The sequence below is a fragment of the Hemitrygon akajei genome, chromosome 3, assembly GCF_048418815.1.
Source record: "Hemitrygon akajei chromosome 3, sHemAka1.3, whole genome shotgun sequence".
Taxonomy (NCBI): domain Eukaryota; kingdom Metazoa; phylum Chordata; class Chondrichthyes; order Myliobatiformes; family Dasyatidae; genus Hemitrygon; species Hemitrygon akajei.
Window position 1 is genome coordinate 196,000,863 of NC_133126.1, and position 22,020 is coordinate 196,022,882.

General features: G+C 43.3%; 1 protein-coding gene across 1 annotated transcript in view; it reads right to left on the minus strand.

Annotated features, from left to right (window-relative positions):
* Positions 1 to 424: 424 nt before the first annotated feature.
* Positions 425 to 22,020, minus strand: part of LOC140724643 (extracellular calcium-sensing receptor-like) — a 32,751-nt gene continuing 11,155 nt past the window's right edge. Inside the window, exons 6-9 of the mRNA XM_073039067.1 lie at positions 20,165 to 20,998; positions 15,542 to 15,769; positions 1,423 to 1,546; positions 425 to 1,332 (exon numbers count right to left, since the gene is read on the minus strand). Coding sequence (XP_072895168.1) covers positions 425 to 1,332; positions 1,423 to 1,546; positions 15,542 to 15,769; positions 20,165 to 20,998 — 2,094 coding nt within the window. The remainder of the gene's footprint in view (positions 1,333 to 1,422; positions 1,547 to 15,541; positions 15,770 to 20,164; positions 20,999 to 22,020) is intronic.

Sequence of the window (22,020 nt, forward strand, 5' to 3'; positions counted from 1 at the left end):
GAAGTTCCAATCGGACTGAAATTTTGACAGGGCTTGCGTTTGAGTGAATTTATGATCGGTATGACAGAGGAAGAGTTTCGACAAGCAAATTTTAATAATGCAGAAACAAGAAATATATAGTAAATCGAACATCACATTTCCTTTTTCTCACATTCGCTCATAAACGTACGTACAGTCCAAATAAAAATATTGTAACATATTTATATTATTAAACACGATGTAAATTCAAACAATATCAAATTTCGATGAAAGACCATAAGACCATAAGATATCGGGACATAAGTAGGAATATTCAGCCCATCGGTCTGCTCCGCCATTCAATTATAGGTAACTGACCTTAGATAGTATCAAAAGATTCAAATCTAGCTTAATCAATGAGGACTATACATATGTATGTGAAAATGTTACAAAGGGAAGATGGCATTTACAATGAAGTCACTTTATCCATCATATTTTTCTTTGTATTCTTTTCCGGTTTCAGTAAGATAATGTAACATTTCGGTGCAAAAATGCACAGGAGCAGACCGAAGCTCGATGCCCAGATAGCGAACACTTCTACAGCCGCGGTGTACTTTCCTGGAGAGCTCACGTAAGCTGGAATAAAAGTTATCCAAACAGCGCAAAAGATCAGCATGCTAAAGGTGATGTACTTGGTGTCGTTAAAATTGTCCGGTAGATTCCGGGAAAGGAATGCAAGCAATAAGCACACGATGGACAACAACGCAATATAGGCTGACACTAAGTAAAATGCGGTCAATGAGCCCACGTTACATTCCAGAATAATGATGTCTCTATAATGACTCATGTTTTCCAGTGGGTAGGGAGGTGACACACTTACCCAGACAACGCACACTAAACCTTGCAAAAAGGTAAGACCGAAGACACCTAGACGTTGCTGCGTCGGTCCGACCCACTTCATCACACTGCTATTGGGAAGTGTTGCTGTGAAGGCAACCACGACAAGTATGGTTTTCCCCAAAATGCAGGAAATGCAAAGCACGAACACAACTCCGAAAGCTGTGCGGCGCAACATGCATGACCAGCCGGAAGGTTCTCCAATGAAGGCAAGCGATACAATAAAGCAAAGGAGGAGAGCAAAAAGGAGCAGAAAACTGAGTTCAGAGTTGTTCGCTTTGACCACTGGGGTTTCCCGATACCGGTAGAAAATAGCAGCAATGGTCAATGTAAATCCCACACCCATTAGAACAAGTGTGACTAGTACAAATCCCAGAAGTTCTCTAAAGGAAAGAAACTCAACCTTCTTGAGAACACATTTTGTTTTTGCCCGATTGGACCAGTACTTCGAGGGGCACTTGATACAATCAATGGAATCTGGAAAATAAAGTATTCATTTGATAAGAAAATAAATGTGAGCACAAAATACGGGAATTGGGAAACGTTGCTCTTCATCTCTTCACTTACCGGTGACATTACTGATCTCACCATCCGCGCACTCAGCACAGTCAAAACAACATACTGGCTGACCTTTCCGGCTGACCTTTCGTGTTCCAGGAAGACAGGGCTCTGAGCAAATTGCCTGTGGGATCTTAAGCAACAAAAAATAGATAACCAATGGATGTTCAAATGCACCATTTAACAGGTTAAGTAGTTGACAAAACTTTTGAAAATAAATAACTAAAGTAAAAGAAAGTTATTTGCCCAGTGAACGTTGAAATGATTATCTGGACAATATTATATGTAAACGGATGCGAAGCCACAGACGATGGTTGCTAAAATTATTGAGGAGCAAACCAGGGGAACAGGGTGTTTTGAGTCAAGGCATAGGAGATGAATTCTGGAGTTCGATATCAGGAGGTCGTCGCCCGATATGGAAAAAAGTAGCGGTAAATGGGCACAGCTGAATTAACTTCCATGGGACGGAGAGCATATTGGTAACAGAGACTATAAACTATTTTCCACTTCTATGCACTGTTTATGCCTGAAATCCGCATCAATGGCAGCCTTAGTTACTGCCAAGTACTCACACCCAATGTGCAGGATCCAGGTAATTGGATAACTGACTGGATGGGGGAAGGAGACACCCAGCCAATTAAGCTGGCTCCTTGGCTCAGAAGAGAAGGAGACGGGGGTTGGAAGAACTGCCGTGATGCAGTGATAGGGGATGCCGGAAAAGTCCGGAAGTTCTGCAGAAGAGAACAAGATTTCCATAAGGTAAGTTTCCTTCCACGTGCCGGCGTCAAATACTTCTCGAAACGAGTCCAAATATTCTTAAGTGGTACAGTGAGCAGCCAGAGGCCGTGGTCCACGTCGATACCAATGATATGGGCACGGAAATTGACAAGGTCCAGCAAAGTATGTACTGGTAATTAGGTGATAAATTAACGACATGACCTCGAGGTCATGATCGCAGGATTGCCACGTGCAAGTGAGGCGAGAAAAAGGAAGATCATGCAGTTGAACACGTGGCTAAGGGGATGGTGCAGGTGCGTCGACTTCAGTTATTTGGAGGACTTCGCCCTCTTATTGAGAATGTGGGGCTTTCACAAAAGGGAGAGTTTGCATCTGAAATGGAGTGGTTTTCTATTGGTGCACGTGGGTGCTTTAAACCTGAGTTGTTTTGTGACCTGAATCAGAGCGCCAGAGGAAAGAGTGGTATCACAAGCACACGACAATCTGCAAAAGCTGGAATTCCAAAGCATGACACAAAAGAGGCTGGAGCAGCGCAGCAGGGCAAGCAGCATTTATGTAAAAAAGTAAACAGTCGACGTTTAGTGCTGAGTAGCTTCAACACGCCTGGATGACAGTTTAAGCAGGTGGGGAGAGGGGAGGAGGAAATATAAGGTGCAGTTCGTCGGTGAAACAGTAAGATGGACTTCTGGTAGAGTAACGAGTTAGAAAATTAAAAGATGAAAGAGATGAAGTTTGGAGAGGTGATTGTTGAGGATAGTGGCAAAAACGTCATCCCCTTATTGTAGTTCATGCATCTCCGCTGCATCTGCTCTCAGCATGAGTCTTTTCATTCCAGAGTTACTGAGATGCCCCCATTTTCCAAATATATGGGTTTTCCTTCCACACGATCAACGCTGTCCTCACCCGCATCTCTTCCATTTCGCACTCATCAGCCCTCACCCCATCTTCCAGCCGTCACATCAGGAATAGGATTCCTCTTGCCCTCTCTTACCATCCAACTGGACAGCGTGTTCAGCACATAATCCTCCATAACTTCCGCAATTTCAGGCGAGATCCCACCACCAAGCACAACTTTCCCTACCCCCGCCCCTCCATTCTCCGCATTTCACAATGGTCACTCCTTATGCATTTCCGTTGACACCTCATCCATTCCCACAGATCTTCTACCTGGTTCTTACCCATTAAAGCGGATTGAGGAATCACACCTGTCCGTACATTTCCTTTCTCACTACTATTCAGGGCCCAAAACAGTCCATCCAGGTGTAGCGATGAATTTACGCTGTTTGTACTATCCACTTGTTGATGAGAGGAAACTATGGTCTAATCAAGGACAGAGGATACAGACAAATCTGTCACAAGGGGACAAGAGACTGGACCCAAATGCAGGACGCAGACACTGAAGTACTAGGGGAAGGACAGGAACAACTGAAGGTTAGAACAAGATGGGGAGACCGTGGCGTACGTGAAGCACGTGGCATTCAAAGGTGATCCTGAGGTTCAGAGATAGTTCAGGCGAGGCAGGATCCTGGAGTTCATGGCGAGGCAGGAGCTTGGAGTTCATGGCGAGGCAGGAGCTTGGAGTTCATGGCGAGGCAGGAGCTTGGAGTTCATGGTGACGCAGGAGCTTGGAGTTCATGGTGACGCAGGAGCTTGGCTAGGCTACAGGATGGGTCTATGGGACAAGGAATGCTGGGAGGATAGCCCCCTGGGTGGGCCGCATAACTCCTGGGGAGGGCCCGGCCTCCCAGGCAGGAACATAAGGGCCTGAGCCGGTCGCGAGGCACCTGGGCAGTTGCGGGGCACAACCCGTCGGAAGCGAGGGGTAGGAAACGGCCAGAGTCCTCTGGGCGGGCTGCATAACTCCTGGGCAGGACCCGGCCTACCAAGCAGGAACACAGGGGCCTGGGCAGCTCGCGGGGCACCTGAGTAGGTGTGGGGCACAACACGTCGGAAGAATGAGGTAGGAAAGTTTCAGAGACCCCGCTGGCAACGGCAGTCCGGCTGGGCTTACCCGACGGAGGCAAGGGGTCAGAAGTGTGCTCGGTCCAGGGTGACTACGAGAACGGACTTACATAACTAATTGATTAACGTTGGGTACTCCAAGCCGGGACGAACAGAACGAAACCGGGCGAACAGCTCAAGCAGGACAAACATGACGCATGGGTTGGAACAGGGAGCACAGGGCGACCAGCGCAAACAGGACGACCAGGTCGAAATAGGTAGACAGGCGAACAGCGCGACAGCGCGAACAAGGCGAGCCGGACAGAACCGCGGGACCAGCGCGTACAAGACAAACCGGCGAACAGGGCAAAAACAGGACGATCCCCCCAACGAGACTCAGTCCCAGAGACCCTTATATACACCTGCCAGCCGATAGGCATCAGGAGCGCCGCCTTAAGCCAAGATTATCCTATTTGGGCTTAAGGGTGAAAGGAGGGACGGCTAGAAGCCCCGGAGTCGGGTGTCCGTGGACCGGATCAAGAAACGGAATGCGGTCTCCGAGCGGACCATAACAGAACCAGCTGTCTTTGTTTCCCCTCTCCCCCCCCCCCTCACATATTTTGTAGACTCTGAACTGATTTTTGCTCTTCAATAACCTAATCTGATCAACTGAAGTTGGACACAGAAATATTCTGGTAATGATCTGTTAAACCTGCGTTCATTTACAAACAGGTTGTTATTTCTGATGTAAAGGCTATGGACTCTGAACTGATTTTTAACAGTGAGACTATCTAACCTGAACCATAATCATAAGACCATTCTCAGGCCTGAGCTACTTGTTACGGCAGACTTACCAATACATCTGGAACCTCTTTAGACTTTTTCTGGATTGCCACATTTAAGTGGTTTGCATGAATTCAGAGTGCACAGGCACAAATCCACAAGACTGTGATGGACAGAAGCATGATGTAATGGCAGTTGTAGACCTCTACAATGACCAGTAAGAAATGGACCGAGATAGGTCAGGTGACCTTGAGCCAGTGGGGTGGATGTCTACTTGTTCAATTGATGAGGTACACGATAAGCCTCAGCAGCTCCAAATAATCAGAGGCGACAACTCCCCAGCAACCAGAGACGAACCACGCGGATAGGGAGGACCACACGGGCATATGGAAATCGGGACCAGGAGGAATGCCTGGCCAACGTAGACTCCTTTCCTGGGTAATATCTTTTCTCTTCGTTTACTCTTCATGGATTTTCAGAGAATTCTATTAGTGTACACACAGTGAAACAGTTCGTGAAACCACATGCTTTTTAGTTGAAACAACTAAAGTTCCTTCTTAGTCAATGCAGATTTTCTATGCCTCACTGCTCATTTTTGCAAGGCCTGATTTTTGTAACATACTGTATCGGGGGCTCATGGTGTAGCCTCCTGAATATCGGTAAGACCTAACGTAGACTGAGAGACCGCTTTTATTTACGCTCTACCCACCAGATAAAAAGCAGGATGCGCCGGTAGCCATCCATTTCAATTCTGCTGCCCATTCTAATTTACAGATGTCCGTCATGACATCATCCACTACCGCTAGGAGGCGACATTCAGGTTGGAAATAAAACACCTGATATTCCGTCATAATAGAATCTAACCTGATGATATTAACATTGTTTTTCCCACTCATATTTCCCTTTGTCATCTTATCTCCTGTCTTGCGCATCACTTCCCTCTGGCGCTCCTACTCCTTCCCCTTCATCCATGTTCTTATAATCCTTCCTACCATATTCCCCATTCCACAACATTTCTTCTCGGACCAATCAACTTCGCAGCTGTTTACTTAATCCCCTCCTTATCTCCCGGTTTCACAAGTCACCCACAACCATGTACCTCTCCCTTTAATCCCCCACGTTCTTACTCTGACCTCCTCTTTCTTTCCAGTCTTAATGAAGGGTCTCGGCCCGAAACTTCGACTGTTTACTCTTTTCTATAGACAATGTTCGGCCTGCTGATTTCCTCCAACATGGTGGAGAGAATGGAATGGTTTCGGGAACACTGTTGTTAAGTCTAATGAAAAGTCTGGAAGCAAAAGCTGAGCACGATTGACTGATCTCTGAGTTGGTTACGTTTTAATGTAAGGGTTATTTTAGGGAAACCGAATATAGTTTCCTGCTTAAGAAAAGGAAGGAAGTACACAGAGGGGAGTTCATGGCATGATTAAACGTGGTGCTTACCGAGAATATAATGAACGCAACAGAACAGTTGGAAAAGAGATTACGGATAGTTCAAAAAGAACGCATGAAGTTGATCTAACAGAAGAGTTATAGGTGAAACCTTCTAGTGATACATTAACAGCAATACAAAAGCAAGAGCTAAATGCGGTCTTCTGAAGCATCGGAATATAATATATGCGTGGAGTTTAAAAAAAATGACGGAGGGCATTTTAAATGATTTTCTTCCAGCTGTATTTACTTGGGAAACGGATAAAGAGCCCCTATGTAATGTAAAGCTGCATGAGGTTACAGAGACTTTGCCTATTCTCATCGACTCGCACCGGACCCATCGCTTCAGATACACCTACTATCCATGTCATTATCCAATCTTCTGTTAAACATTGAAGTGTAGCTCGCATGCACCACTTGCACTCCCAGCACTTTGCAAACTCTGATGATCATCTGAATGAAGACGTTTCTCCTTGTTGGTCTTAAACCTTTCACCTTTCATCATGAGCACAAGACGTCTATTTGAGACCCACCCAACCTCAGTGGAGAAAGGTTACATGTAAATAACCTATCGAAACCCCTCGTAATTCTGTAGATCTCCATGAAAACTTATCTCAATCTTCTATAGTCAATCTTTCCTATTCAATCAGGTCCTCGTGAACTGTCAAAATCCTAGGAAATTTTCGCTGCACTCTCCTAAACTTAGTTACATCTATCCTGTAGATAGGTGGGAAAAAAAACTGTACACAATTCTCCAAATTGGAGCTCGCTAATATTTTATACAACTTCAATATAAAAACATATCACCTGTACCCAATTCTTTGAATTATGAAAGACAATGTGCCATAAGCTTTCTTACGTCTCTATCCACCTGTGAAATAATTTTCAAAGAATTATGGAATTGCATTCCTGAATGCATTGTCCCACATTACGCTGTGCAAGACCTACCGTGGTTCGTCCTTCAGAGGTGTAACGCCGTGAACGTATCTGCATTAAATTCCATAGCCTTCTTCAGACATTTTTTTTTCAGGTGGTCCAGGTCTCGCTGCAAGACTTGATAGTCCTCCTTTCTGTCCACAAGTCCTCCACCCTTGATGTAACCAGTAAATTTGCTGATCCAGGTAACCACGTAATAATCCAGATTGTTGATGTAGATGATCAACAGCAACGGAAAATGCGTGTGTCCCCGAGGCACGTCAGTAGACACGGGCCTCAAGTCAGGTAGTCAAACAACTATTGACACTCACTGGCTTCTCTCTGAAAGCTAATGTCTGATCCAATTTACTACCTCATCTTGAAAACCGAACTACTGGTTCTTCTTGACTAACTTCCAATGTCGATAGATGTTAACTGCCTTGCTTAGTCCATGTAGTCAACATCCACTGTCGTGCCTTCATCAAATTTTCTCGTAACTTCATCGAGAAACTGTGAGATTAGTTAGAGAAGACCTATCGCACACCGATCCTTACCTGACTATCCTTTATCAGTCCATGTCTATCCAAATAGTCAGATATCCTGTCCTTTAGAAAACATTCCAATAATATTACCACTACTTATGTCAGGCTAACCGGCCTACAGTTTCCCAGTTTAATTAAGGAACATTGCTTAAGAATTTCAACTGCACTGGCTATCCTCCAATCCTCTGATACCTCACCTGCAGCTAAGGATGACTTAAATTTTTTTGCAAAGGCCCTTGATGTTTTCACAACTTCTTCCGCAGTCTCCGAGGAAACACCTTGTTAGGCGCTGCAGACGAATCCAAACTACGTTGCATCAAGACAACAAACAACTAATCCTCTCTAAATTGCATTGATTCCATTAAGCTGATTCCGCCCTGCCTCACTTGTACATATCACCGTCCGTCTCCTGAGTAAATACAGATGCAAAAAAATCAATTAATATCACTGCCAGCTGTTTTGGATCTACGCATCGATTACCATTCTGATCTCCTAGAGAACTATTTTGTCTGTGCTATCCCTTTGCTCTTAACATATCTGCAGAATCCCTTAGGAATCTTCTTGATCTGTTTGATGGGCAAACTCATCCATTCCTTTAACCCTCTTGATTTCGTTCTTAAGAGTTTTCTTATATTTCTGATACTCTACAGGCAACGCATCTGATCCAAGCTGCTCATGCCTGCTACGCAAATCCGTTTCATTTCCTCTTAAGAGGGGCGTCGATAACGCATGGAAATAAGGTTCACTACCTGAGCTATGCTTACCTTTTAATTGGACATGTACACCACAAACATTGAACTGTCAAAATTTCAATTTAGCAAGTTTCTAACTTGCGCAGTACACCTTTGCCAGAAAGCAACCTGTCAGAATCCACACGTTAAAATCATTTCTAATATCGTTAAAATTGGCGTTTCTGTTGTTTAAAATCTCAACCCACGGACCAGATGGATTGTCTTTTATATTTGATTCGAAAGTAACTGCATTGTGATCAGTAGGCACTAAGTGTTCCTCAACATATATTTCTTTCACCTTCGCTACCTCATTCCCTAATAGTGATGAAGTACATTCTCTCGTTGGGACTTCTATGTACCGATGAATGAAGCTTCGTTGAACACGTCTGACAATCTCTGTTCCGTCTAGTCCATAGTATGTGAGTCCCTGTCAATATGTGGAAAGTTAAAATTTCCTACAATTATAAACTTAATTTTCTTGCGACGACGTCTGATCCCTCTGTGAATTTGTTCTTGTATATTCCACGGACTGTTACTTGGTTCCTAATGTAGCCCCATTAACGTGGTCATAACTTTCTTATTACTCAGTTCCACCCATAACGCCTCACGAAACAAATTGTCCTGTTTGTTCGGACTGAGAACGGCCGTGATTATTTCCTTGACGAATATCGTCACTTCTCCACTCTAAACCCCACAGCTCTGTCACGTCTAAATTAACCATGGATCACTAATCTGGCAGTCCAGCACTCCTGCCACAGTCGTCACTAATAGCGATAGTGTCATAATTCGAATTTTCGATCCAGGTCTTGAACACATCTGCCTTTCCTTTAGTACAATGCGATCATTGACCTTTTGCTGATTACAGATGAGTATGTGTTTGCTGTATTGGGGCATATTAAGGCGTTCAAACCCTTCGGGCCTGAAAAAGTGTTCCAATGGATCCTCTGGGAGGCTTGCGCAAACATTGCGGGTTCCCGAGTACAAATATTCAAAAGGTCCTTCGTCAGTAGAGATGCTTGATCAGGAGATTTGGAAGCATAGAAACGTAGAAAGCTACAGTGCAATACAGGCTCTTCGGCCCACAAAGCTCTGCCGAACATGTCCTTACATTAGAAATTACCTCGGGTTAACTATTGCCGTCCATTTTTTTAAGATCCATGTACGTATCATGGATATCACCCTCAGTAACCGTTATCTCGTTTTCGATGTAGTTAAGGTGGATGTTATGTTAGAGAACGAACACAGTGATCGTGTTTCTGGCGCTGAGCCTGTTTCCGTGGTGCAGAAGGGAAAGAGGAAGATGAGGAATGCAGTAGTCATAAGGGATTCCATAGTGAGTGAAGCAGACAGGAGATACCTTCAGACTGAAAGAGGTAGTCCCATGGTGTGTTTCCTCCCGATTGCCAGGGTACGGGCTATCCCGGATCGCGTGCAGAATACTCTGAAGGGACAGTGTGATCAGCCAGAAGTCTTACTACACGTTGGTACCAACGACATAGGTAGGAAAAGGGAGGAAGTCTTGATGAGCGAATTCAGGGAGGTAGGTAGGAAACTGAAAGGCAAACCTACAGCGTAGCAATATCAGGATTTCTGCCAGTGTAATGTGCTACTGAGTGCAAGAATAGCATGTTCAAGCGTGATAATACGTGTTTGAGAGACTGCTGTAGGGGGCAGGGCTTCAGATTCCTGGATATGTGGGGCCTGTTCTAGGGGAGGTACGACCTGTACAAAAAGGGCGGGTTACACCTGAACCTAAAGGTGACACATATCCTAGCGGGCACATTTAATAGAGCTGTTAGGGAGGGTTTAAAGTAATTTGGGAGGTGTATGGGGACTGGAGTGTAGGGCTGAATAAGGAGAAAACAGAAATAAATCTAAGATAGCGTGCAAAAGAGATTATAGAAAGTACATGCAGGAGACGAGGTTTTAAGCAAATCTCTTGGCATGAGTTACAGGGCAATAGAGGCATGATGCAGTTAAGACAGAAAACATCAATTACTGGAATGAGAGCGTTTTATGACAATGCACGCAGCAAAAGGAATAAAATGGAAGATCTTGAAATTCAGCTACAGATTGTCAAATATGACGTTTTGGCCATCTCGGAAACTTGGCTAAAGGACGGCTGGCATTGGAAGCTGAACGTCCAAAGATATACCATGTATCGAAAAATAAGCACAGTGGGTGAAGTGGCTCTATGCATAAGAAATAATATTAAATTATTGGAAAAAGATGAAATACGATAGGAAGTTGCAGATACTCTACGTGTTAAGTTAAGAAATGGCAACTGTAAAAGGACTCTAATGGCAGTGGTATACAGGCCTCCACACAGAAGCCGGTAGGGGGAGTGCGGAGGTTGGTTCACAAATTACAGCAGGCCATAGACAATGCGTATGAGAAAGGCAATGTCATGATAATCGCTCAGGTTTTGAACATGAAATTGGATTGGGAAAAACAGGTCAGTATTGGACCTCAAGAGAGAAAATTTGAGGAATGTCTAAGGGAACGCTTTTTGGAACAGCTTGTTGTTGAGCCTACTAGGGGATCGAATGTGCTGGATTGGGTGTTCTGCAATGATCAGGAGCTGTAAAACTCGCAGAAGTAAACTAAGAAGGTAATGCGGAAGGAAAAGATGAATTATGGGAGGAAACTGGCGACTAATATCAAGAAAAATACTAAAAGCTTTTCTTTTGAAGTATACAAAGTGTCAAAGAGAGTCGAGGGTAGACAGAACACTAATACTAAATGGCGCTGGAGATACTGGAATGAGAGTTGTAGAGATGACAGAGGAACTGCATGCGTACTTAGTTACAGTCTTCACAGGGGAAGTCGGCAGCAGTATACCGGACGTTCAAGAGTGTTAGGATAGTGAAGTTTCTGCAGTGAAAATTACGACTCAGAAGGTGCTCAGGAAGCTTAATGTTCCGAGGGTGGATACCTCTCCTGCACCTGATGCAATACACTCTCGGGTTCTGATGGAAGGAGCTGGAGAGATTACGGAAGCATTAACGATAATCTTTCAAGAATCGATAGATTCTGGCACTATACTGAATGACTGGAAACTGCATATGTTACTCCGCTATTTAAGAAGGGTTGGAGGCAGCAGAAAGGACTCTATAGACCTGTTAGTCTGACATTATTGTTGGGAAGTTGTTGGAATCGATGGTAAGGGATGAGATTACGGTGTGCGTGGAAACACATGTCATTATAGGTCAAAGCCAGCAAGGCTTCCTGTGAGGAAAATCCTGTCTGACAAACTTACTGCAATTCTTTCAGGAAATTACAACCAGGGCCGACAACAGAGATGCGGTAGACGTGGTATACAAGGATTTTCAGAAGACCTTTGACAATGTGCTGCACATCAAGCTGCATAGTACGATATGAGCCCACGGAATTACAGGGAAGTTACTACCATTGGTGTAACGTTGGCTGGTCGGCAAAAAACAGAGCGTGGGAATAACAGTTTTTCTTTCAGACTGGCTGCTGGTTACCAGTGCTGTTCCACAGGGGTCGATGTTGGGACCGCTCCTTTTTTCGATCCTGGTCAATGATTTGGACTGCGGTATGAATGGATTTGTAACTAAATTTGCCAATGATACGAAGATAGGGTGGAGGATTGGGTAGCATTGAGGAAACAGAGAGCCTGCAGAGAGGCTTACATAGTTTATGGGAATGGACAAGGAAGTGGCAAATGAAATACAATTTTGAGAATTGTAAGGTGATGCATTTTTGTGGAACAAATAAACGAGCAGAGTATTATTTAAATGGGTATTGAATTTAAAATGCAGACGTGCAAAGGGACTTAACTGTACCTGTGCACGATACCGTAAAAGTTATCCTCCAGGTTGAGTCGGTTGTGAAGAAGGGGAATGGAATTTGGGCTTTCGTTTCTAGTGGTGCAGAATATAAGAGCAAGAATGTTGATGTTGAGGCTCTAAAAGGCACTCGTGAGACCACACTTGGAGTATTGTGTGCAGTTTTGGGTTCCTTATTTAAGAAAGGGTATGCTGACGTTGGAGAAGTTCAGAGAAAATTCACGAGAATGATTCCAGGAATGAAAGGGTTACCGTACAAGGAACGTCTGGCAGCTCTTGGGCTGTATTCTCTGGAGTTCAGGAGAATAAAGGGCGATCTCATAGCAGCATTCCAAATGTTAAAATCGCTGAACAGATTTAATACGACAAAGTTATTTCCATTGTTAGCGTATTCTAAGACAAGAGGGCACGACTTCACGAGGGTGGTAAATAGGTGGACTTTTCTTGGCACGAGCGGCTATGGAGGTTAAGTCATTTGGTGTATTGAAGGCAACGATGGATAGGTTACTTATGAGCCAGGACATCTAAGGCTATGGGGTGAAAGCAGGGGAGTGGGGATGACTGGAAGAATTGATGAATATGCCCATGATTGAATGGCGAAGCAGAATAGATTGCCGAATGTCCCACTTCTGCTCCAATATCTTATAGTCATATGGACCTATATCTAATTTTCCTCTATTATTAAATAACACCCCTGATATTAAGTTTGCAATTTAAAGAGTAGGGAGACGGAGATAACCAAGGGTACGTTATTCTATGCGACCTGATGTATAATTGTTTAGGCTGGACAGAGACTGTTTAGGAATAGTCAACATGACGTTGTGTCTGGTAGGTGTCGTCTGCGGAATCTTATAGAATTTCTTGTTAAAGTTACCAGGAAGGTTGATCAGCACAAAGTCGATATTGTCCGGATAATTTAACAAGGACTTTCAAAAGGTCTCGTATGAAAAGTAGGTCAAAGTGTTTCAGTCGCCTGGCATTCAAGACGGGGTAGCAAAGTGGATTAGGTTATGGCTTCGCGCTAGAAGTAGACAGTGGTAGCAGATGGTTCCATCTGTAACTGGTGGTCTTTAACTAATGTGCGCAGCGAACAGTGATGCTATACCCGTTGTAGCTGTCACTTTTATCAACAATCAAGATGATAATGTAAAATGGATCATCAAATTTCCGTATGACACAAAAATGGGTGGAGGGAGGAATGTAGTGGGCAGTGGGAAAGCTTGCAACCGAACCTCGACAAACTGGAAAAACTGGCTCAAAATGGTGGATGGAATTCAATAAAGAGAGGTGTCAAGTGTTGCACTTTGGGAGGAAAATCACGGCAGGACTTATGGTGAAATGTAAAGTGCAGAGGGAAATCAGTCGGATGTGGGAATACTGATCAATAATTCGTTCAAAGAGGCGTTACAGCTGGATAGGTTCATAAATCTGTATTGGCACATTGGCCTCAATAAATCAATGTATCGAGTACTGGATTTGGGATTTATATTGAAGTTGTATCTAACGTTTTTGAATAATAACTACAAGTATTGTGTGCAGCCATGTCGCCTACCTGCAGGAGAAATGTCAATAAGATTGAAAGTGTGCAGAGAAAAGATAGATGGATGTTGCTTGGACTTGAGAACGTGAGTTATACGGATGTTTTGTATTGGTTGCTACTTTATACTCTGGAGTTGGATAAAAGCAGGATTTTTTTTTACTTCTAAAGGTGGGTGGAATAGAATAGGTAGACTTGGGTTATATGACGAAGGTCAAACATTTAAGGAAAGCATGAGGGGGAAGATCTTCACTATGAGAAAGGTGATATTGTGGAACAAGATCCGATGGAAGAGCTGGATGCGAGTTCGGTTTTAAAATTTAATATATGTTTCGATAGGTACATAGATGGAAAGGGAATGTAGTGCGAAGGTCCGAGTTCAGCTTAACGAGACGGCAGATTGTTACTTGGGCTTGGACGAGATCGGAAGAAGGGGCTGCTCTGTGTTGTAAAGTTCCATAACTCTATGATTCTATGAATCAACAAATCCAAGATGATGTTCTGCAACATTGTTTACAAGATTATTAAATATTACAGTAGCACGCGAAATAGAGGACACCATGATATGAGAGTAGGCTACTCGGTGCTTCGAGCCTGTCCCACCATTCAGTCTGGCCATGGACAGTCTGCGGTATGAACTATGAACTGTGCTGTTATTGAGAGAGAGGGGGGCAGGCGTTCAGCGCAAATGAGAGAGAGAGTGACAAGAATTAATGTTATGGTTCCTTTGTTGATTATTTACTTTTCTCCAAAGACACATTGCCTGCTTGTTAAGATTCCTGCGGAGACAGCAGGGCGGAGCCGATCGATGGACAGCTGGTGTCCAACATGTGGAGATAAAAAGCAGGTCTGTTGGGACACAGACAGACACACCACGGGACACTGAACGAGCTTTGTGCACCCACATGAAGGTGGGGATTTTGGAGGATCGATTCGGGAAAATCGATCAGTGGCTCACAGTGTGAAACGGTGCAACCGGTGGGGAACTATCTGTGTGTCTTCCCTTGCCTGGATGATAGTTCTACCACTGAAGAACGGTCGCACGTGATATGGTCATAGTCGGTGACCACGACAGGACTTCGGAAGACAATGGGAAGATCGACGGCAATGGCATCACCACACATTACCTCTCTCTCTCCCTCTCTCTCTCCAACGTTACTCAAACAACTACCTCTACATGAACTGAACTAAGCTCTTCATGATATCGTAAGACTATATCCATTTACCCCTAAGTTTGAAAGAGCCTGGTTTTAGTTCCTATTTCCACACTTCTGTATATATAATTGCTAATCTGCTTCATATATTTGCATTCTATAGTACTGTATTGCGTAGTTTACTAATAAACACTATTAGTTTACAGTAATACCAGACTCCAAAGTGTTTTCCATTTCTGCTGGTTCTTTAATTCGGTCACGTGGTACGTGACAGAAATGAGGAGCGTCTTACCTCGTAACTGTTTCCCCTTCTTTGATACTCTCTAGCTACCCAGCCGATCTCAACATTTATCGTAATGACAAATAACTTTCAATACGTTCATCACCCCGTTCACTTAAAGTCTTAAGAAATTACAACATACTGGGGAGACTGGACTTTCCAATGCATGAAACGATTCCTTTCACAGCAGCATCAGCCATTGCCAGGGCATGAAACTGTTTCCAATTTCACCAACGCAAATAGATTATAAAAGAAGGGCCATACCTTATTCCCGGTCGTACTCCACACGATATCTCCAAAGTTCATCATTAGTTCGCGCCCTGGCGTAGCCGAGCCATCGTAATATCCGACGCTCACAATGTCAACGCTGCCCTTGAAATTCGCTTGTAAGTTCACAAATTCGTATCTTGGAACTGGGTCTCCATTTTTATCAAAGTATATGGTTTCGCCCGTCTTAGCTGTGAAGTTCACGGTACGGAGGTAGTGCATCAACTGGGGAGTGGGGGAACGGAGAGGCAGCAGAAGGAATCAAGGAGTGCTATTCATGAACCGCGGAATAAATACAGACATTCAAAATATAGACATTCAAATTTGTTGTAAACGTAAATGATTGAAATGAGCTGCATAAATACCAAATAAACAAGGGATGTAATTTGAGATTGTCAATAGTACAGTCAAGAGTAAAAAATAATCTGATATGAAATAAAACAATAGGTTGGAGGCGACATCGGATACATGGCAACTGTAGGAGGGACTGCAAGACATTACTTCCTAAGAAGCGAAACCCAACAGCACGAATTGCAGTGATGCTTCACCACCAGATGAAGTCAATGCCTTCTATGCCCGTTTCGATATGAAAAACACAACCACAGCTACGAAGATCCCTGCTACACCTGATTACACTGTAAACGTCGGCTCAGAGGCCGATTTTCAGCTGCCTTTAAAGAGACTTAACCGTCGCAAGGCGAAAAGTCCCAGGGGAGTACTTGATAAGGCTCTGAAAACCCGTACCAACCATGTAGCGAGAGTATTGAAGGATATTTTGAACCACTCACTGTTAGGGCCGTAACTTCTCAGCTGCTTCAAAAAAGCAACAATTATGCCAGTACCTAAGAAGTATAATGTGCGTTGCGTCAATGACTATCGCCCGGTGGCTCTCACAGCGCCACCGATGACATACTGTGAGTGCTCGGACATGACAAGACTGAAATCCTGCCTCAGTAAGGACCTAGGCCTACTGCATTTTTGTGCTAAAATAGGCAGACGCAATCTCAATGGCTCTCAGCACTGCTTTAGACCACCTGGACAACACAAACAGCTATGTGAGAATGCTGTTCATCCACTATAGCTCATCTTTTAAAACTATCATTCCCACAATTCTGATTGAGAGGTTGCAGAACCTGGGCCTCTGTACCTACGTCTGCAGTTGGATCCTCAATTTCCAAAACGCAAGGCCACAATCTGATGATATCATATCACCTTCAGTGACGATCAACACTGACGCATCTCAGGAGAAAGTGCTTAACCCACTTATCTACTCCCGATATACACATTACTAACTGTATGGCGGATGATACAGCCATTGTTGGTAGAAAATCAGGTGTTGACGAGAAGGCGTTTAGGAGTGAAATACGCCAACTGGTGGAGTGGTGCCGCAGCAAAAACCTGGCACTCAACGTTAGTAAGACAAAAGAGCTGATTGTAGACTTCAGGAATAGTAAAACGAAGGAACACATATCAATCCTCATAGAGGGATCAGAGGTGGAGTGAGCAGTTGCAAGTTCCTGGGTGTTAAGATCTCTGAGGAACAAACCTGATTTCAACACTTCGCTGTAGTTTCTGAGAAGGCAAGATAGCGGCTATACTTCATTAGGAGTTTGAAGAGATTTGGCATGTCAACAAATGCGCTCAAAAACTTCTGCTGGTGTACAGTAGAGAGCATTCCGATAGGATGCATCACTGCAAGTTACTGGGGGAGGGTGCGATTGCAGAGGACCGAAAGAAGCTGCAGAGGGTTCTAAATCTAGTCAGTTTCATCATGGTTGATAGACTACAAAGTACCCAAAACATCTTCAGGGAGCGGTGTCTCAGAAAGGCAGCGTCCCTTATTAAGGACCTCCAGCACACAGGGCTTGCCCTTTTCTCACTGTTATCATCAAGTAGGAGATACATGAACGTGAAGGCACCCACTCCCAGATTCAGGAACAGCTTCTTCCCCTCTGCCACTGGATTCCTAAATGGGCATTTAATCCCTTGACGCTACCTCACTTTTTAAAAATATACAGTGTTTCAGTTTTTGCACGATTTAAAAGATCTATTCAATATACGTATATGGTAACTGATTTGCATGTTTATTGTTATAATGTTGTTAATATTAATTATTGTATTTCTTTATTTTTAATTTTATTGTTATTATTTTCTACTCTGGATTATGTATTGCTATGACCAGCAACTGCTAAGTAAACACATTCGGGCTGAAACGGTTGCCACAAGAAGATACAGGTTTAAGCTGCTTGGGAGTAGGTACAAAGGAGATGTCTAGGGTAAGGTTTAACTCAGAGAGTGGTGAGTGCGTGGAATGGGCTGCCGGTTTTCTATTTTTCCATGTTTCTCTGTTTCTATATTTCACGTCACATGCAAGTGATAATAAACTTGATTCTGACTTCTGGTGAAATGTAACAAGCCACAGTTATGTGTAACTGGAATTGGATCGACTGTCCATTTACGTGCCTGGTGAGTTACTTCCGCCATTAGTTTTTTTCTCCATTGATATTAACATCGTAACAGAAACAGAAACGTACATAATTCTGGCAAGAGTGTTTAAGAATAATTTGCCGTCAATCCTCAGGTATAACCATTGAATAAGAGACAATGGTTTGCGGATCTCAGGTAAAAACTCAAATTCCTCCTCCTGAAAAATCGTAGAAGAGCAGCCGTATTCGATTTTTCCTCTCACTTCGATGCTACGCCCTCACCACCAACTAATAAAGTGCAATGCGATCCACTGGTAGCTGCTGTACATGCACAGTGGCATGCAAAATATTTGAAAACCCTGGTCAACATTTCTGGTACTGTGAATAGCTAAGCGAGTAAACGATGACCTGATTTGCAAAAGGCATAAAGTTAAAGATGACACATTTCTTTAATATTTTAAGCAAGATTACTTCTTTATTTCCATCTTTTACAGTTCCAAAATAATTTTAAAAAAATAGGAAAAGAACCCGAAGCAAACGTTTGGGCACGCTGCATGGTCAGCTCTCTGGCAAGAATCACAGCTTGTAAACGCCTTCCGTAGATATCTAAGAGACTTACAATTCTTGTATGGGTGATTTTCTCTCATTCTTCCCTGCAAATGTCTTCTAGTTCTGTCAGATGCCTGGGCCGTCCAGCATGCACTGCTCTTTTAAGGTCCATCCACAGATTTTCAATGATGTTTAGTTCGGGGGACTGTGAGGGCTATGGCAAAACCTTCAGCTTGTGCTTCATAAGGTAGTCCATTGTGGATTATCAGGCGTGATTAGGATCATTCTCCAGTTGTTGAAGCCACCCGCTTTTCATCTTCAACTTTTTTTTACAGACGGTGTGATGTTTACTTCAAGAATTTGCTGGTGTTTAATTGAATTTATTCTTCCCTCTACCAGCGACATTTCCCCCGTGCCACTGGCTGCAACACAAGCCGAAAGCATGATCGATCCATCCCAGTGCTTAACAGTTGGAGAGACGTTCTTTTCATGAAATCTTGCACCCTTTTTTTTCTCCAAACATATCTTTGCTCATTGCGACCAAAATTTCTATTTTAAATTCATCGTTCCACAGGCTTTGTTTCCAAAATGCATCAGGCTTGTTTAGATGTTGCTTTGCAAACTTCTGATGTTGAACTTTATGGTGAGGACGCAGGAACGGTTTTCCTCTGATAACTCTTCCATGAAGCTCTTATTTGAGCAGGTGTCACTGCAAATTAGAACTTTGCACCACCACTCCAGAGTCTGCTAAATCTTCCTGAAGGTCTTTTGCAGTCAAACGGGGGTTCTGATTTGCTTTTCTAGCAATACTACGAACAGTTCTCTTGAAACGTTTTCTTGGTCTTCTAGACCTCAACGTGACCTCCACCGTTTCTGTTAACTGACAATTCTTAACTACTTTACGAACTGAGGAAACGGCTACTTGAAAACGCTTTGCTATCTTCTTATGGCCTTCTACTGCTTTGTGGGCATCATTTTTTTAATGTTCAGAGAGGTAGGCAGTGGCCTAGAGGAGCTCATGTCTGCTAATTGTTGGGACAAGCTTTGAGGAGTCAGGGTATGTATAAAACATTGAAATTTGCATCTACTGGCCTGTCCTTACGATGACTGTGCACAATCCATAGCCCTAACAAGGTGTTGAAAGTCTGAGGCCTTGGAAAAAAGTTATCTGAGATCTCAAATCTCTTGTATTACCCAAACATTTGAATTGTGCTCGTTTCCATGCTTTTTACTCTAAAACCGTACAAAATAAAATGAATGTACTAATCTTGCTTAAGATGTTGAAAAGAATGTTTCATCTTCAACTTTATGACTTTTGCAGTTCAGTTCATCTTCTACTCACTTAAATATTCACAGTATCAAAAAATTTGATCAGGTATGCCCAATGGTTTTCCTGCTACTGCAGATTACACAGTGACTTTGCCAACATTCATCTTTCAAACAAGACCCTCTTTAAACGGTCCAAGCGTGAACCACACTGTTATTGTGCGAGATATCATCTCGGTAAATTAGCTGATACATTGCCAAACATTGGAAACCATTTCTCAGAATAAATATTTGATCACAACAGAGAAAGTACAATATATTCAGAACTGAAAGTTTTCTTAATGACATGCCTGCTTTAGCAATGGTATTATATACCTACCTGCCATGAATCGATATTTGCAATTTGCGCGCATGTATTATTCATAAAGGGTCCGTCGCCTTCTACACAGGTAAACAGATTGTGGAGTGCATGAGCGATGGAGTAGACCGCTGAATATACGTGGTATGAACTCCCATCCATTATCACCGGAAAGTAATCATTTTCTACCTCTTCCACGTGTTCCTTCCCGGTGCATTGCCGAATTTGACCTGGAGAGCTTTCCGGGCTTGTCCCATTGTCTCTGGTAAAAGAGCATGTGAATAGAGTTTCCCAGAACTCCGTCACCATAATATTGTCAGGAAAGATGGAAGGATGGACATTTTGAAGATAATCTCTGAGATCATCTATCTCTATCCTTGGGGTGGCCGGACCAATTGTCCCAGTGAGATAAATTGCTCTTTCTTCTGCCGGAAGAAAATTCCTTGTCACCCACGCCTCACTTCCAATCCATTGTATACCGGTTACATTTTGACGCATCATCTCTTTCAATAAAATTCGCATGTCACCAGCGTCAACAAAGGCGACTACCACTTTAGTAGATGCCTGTTTAATTACCTGGACTACTTTACTGATTTTCTGTGCCGGATCGGTTCTGTAAAATGACTCAGAGTACGCAATGCAGATCCCAAACTTCTCTGCATGTTCCACAAATCCTTGCATTCCGAAATTACCGTAGTCGGTGTTACTTCTAATTGTTCCAATCCAAGTCCAGCCGAAGGTTCTTACTAGTTCAGCGAGAATTTTGGACTGATACTGGTCGCTGGGAATAGTTCTAAAAAACGTTGGGTATTCTTTCTTATTGCTGAGACAGGAGCAGGTGGAGTAGTAACTAACCTGACGAGAAGGAGACAAATAGATGAATATCCGCGTCTGGCTTTACACTATAAGTGTTTCACATATCGCTGGCGTTTATTTGTCAATCTACCTATTATTCGATGTAGCTATTATTAAATATGCAACATGAAGAATATGCTGGCATAATTTACAACGTTGCATAAGCAACTTATTTATTGGTCATGTAGTAAGACACTGGTTAGTTACAGCAGGATTTATAGAAGCATAGAAACAGGAAAATACAGCACAATACAGGACCTGCGGCCCACAAAGTTGAGGCTAAAGTGTCCCCAGCATAGAAATTACTAGTCTTACCTGTAGCCCTCTATTTTACTGAGCTCCATATACCTATCTAAATGTCTTTAAAATAACCTATCGTGTCGGCCTCCACCACCGTGCCGGCAGCCCATTCCAAGCACTCCACACTCTCCGGGTGAAAAAAAAAACAACTTACATATCCTCTGTACCTACTACCCAGCACTTTAAGCCTGTGTCCTCTTGTGTTAACCATTTCAGCCCTGGTAAAAAGTCTCTGATTGTCCATACCATCAATGCCTCTGATCGTCTTTTATACCTCTCTCAGGTCACCTCTCATTCTTCTTCGCTGCAAGGAGAAAAGGCCGACTTCATTCAACCCATTGTCAAAAGGCATGCTCCCCATTCCAAGCAACGTCCTTGTAAATATCCTTTGTATCCTTGTATGGCTTCCACATCCGTCCTGTAGTGAGGCGACTAGAACTGAGCACAGTATTGCAAGTGGGGTCTGACCAGGGTCCTATATAGCGGCAACATTACATCTTGGCTCCTAAGTTCAATGCCACGATTAATGAAGGCCAATACACCATAAGACTTCTTAACCACAGAGTCTAGCTGCCGAGCTGCTTTGAGCATCCAATGGATTCGGACCCCAAGATCACTCTGATCCTTCACACTGCCAGGAATGTTACTATATGTTAATACTATAATACTATAATTAGTACTATATTCTGCTCTCATATTTGACCTACCACAAGGAATCACTT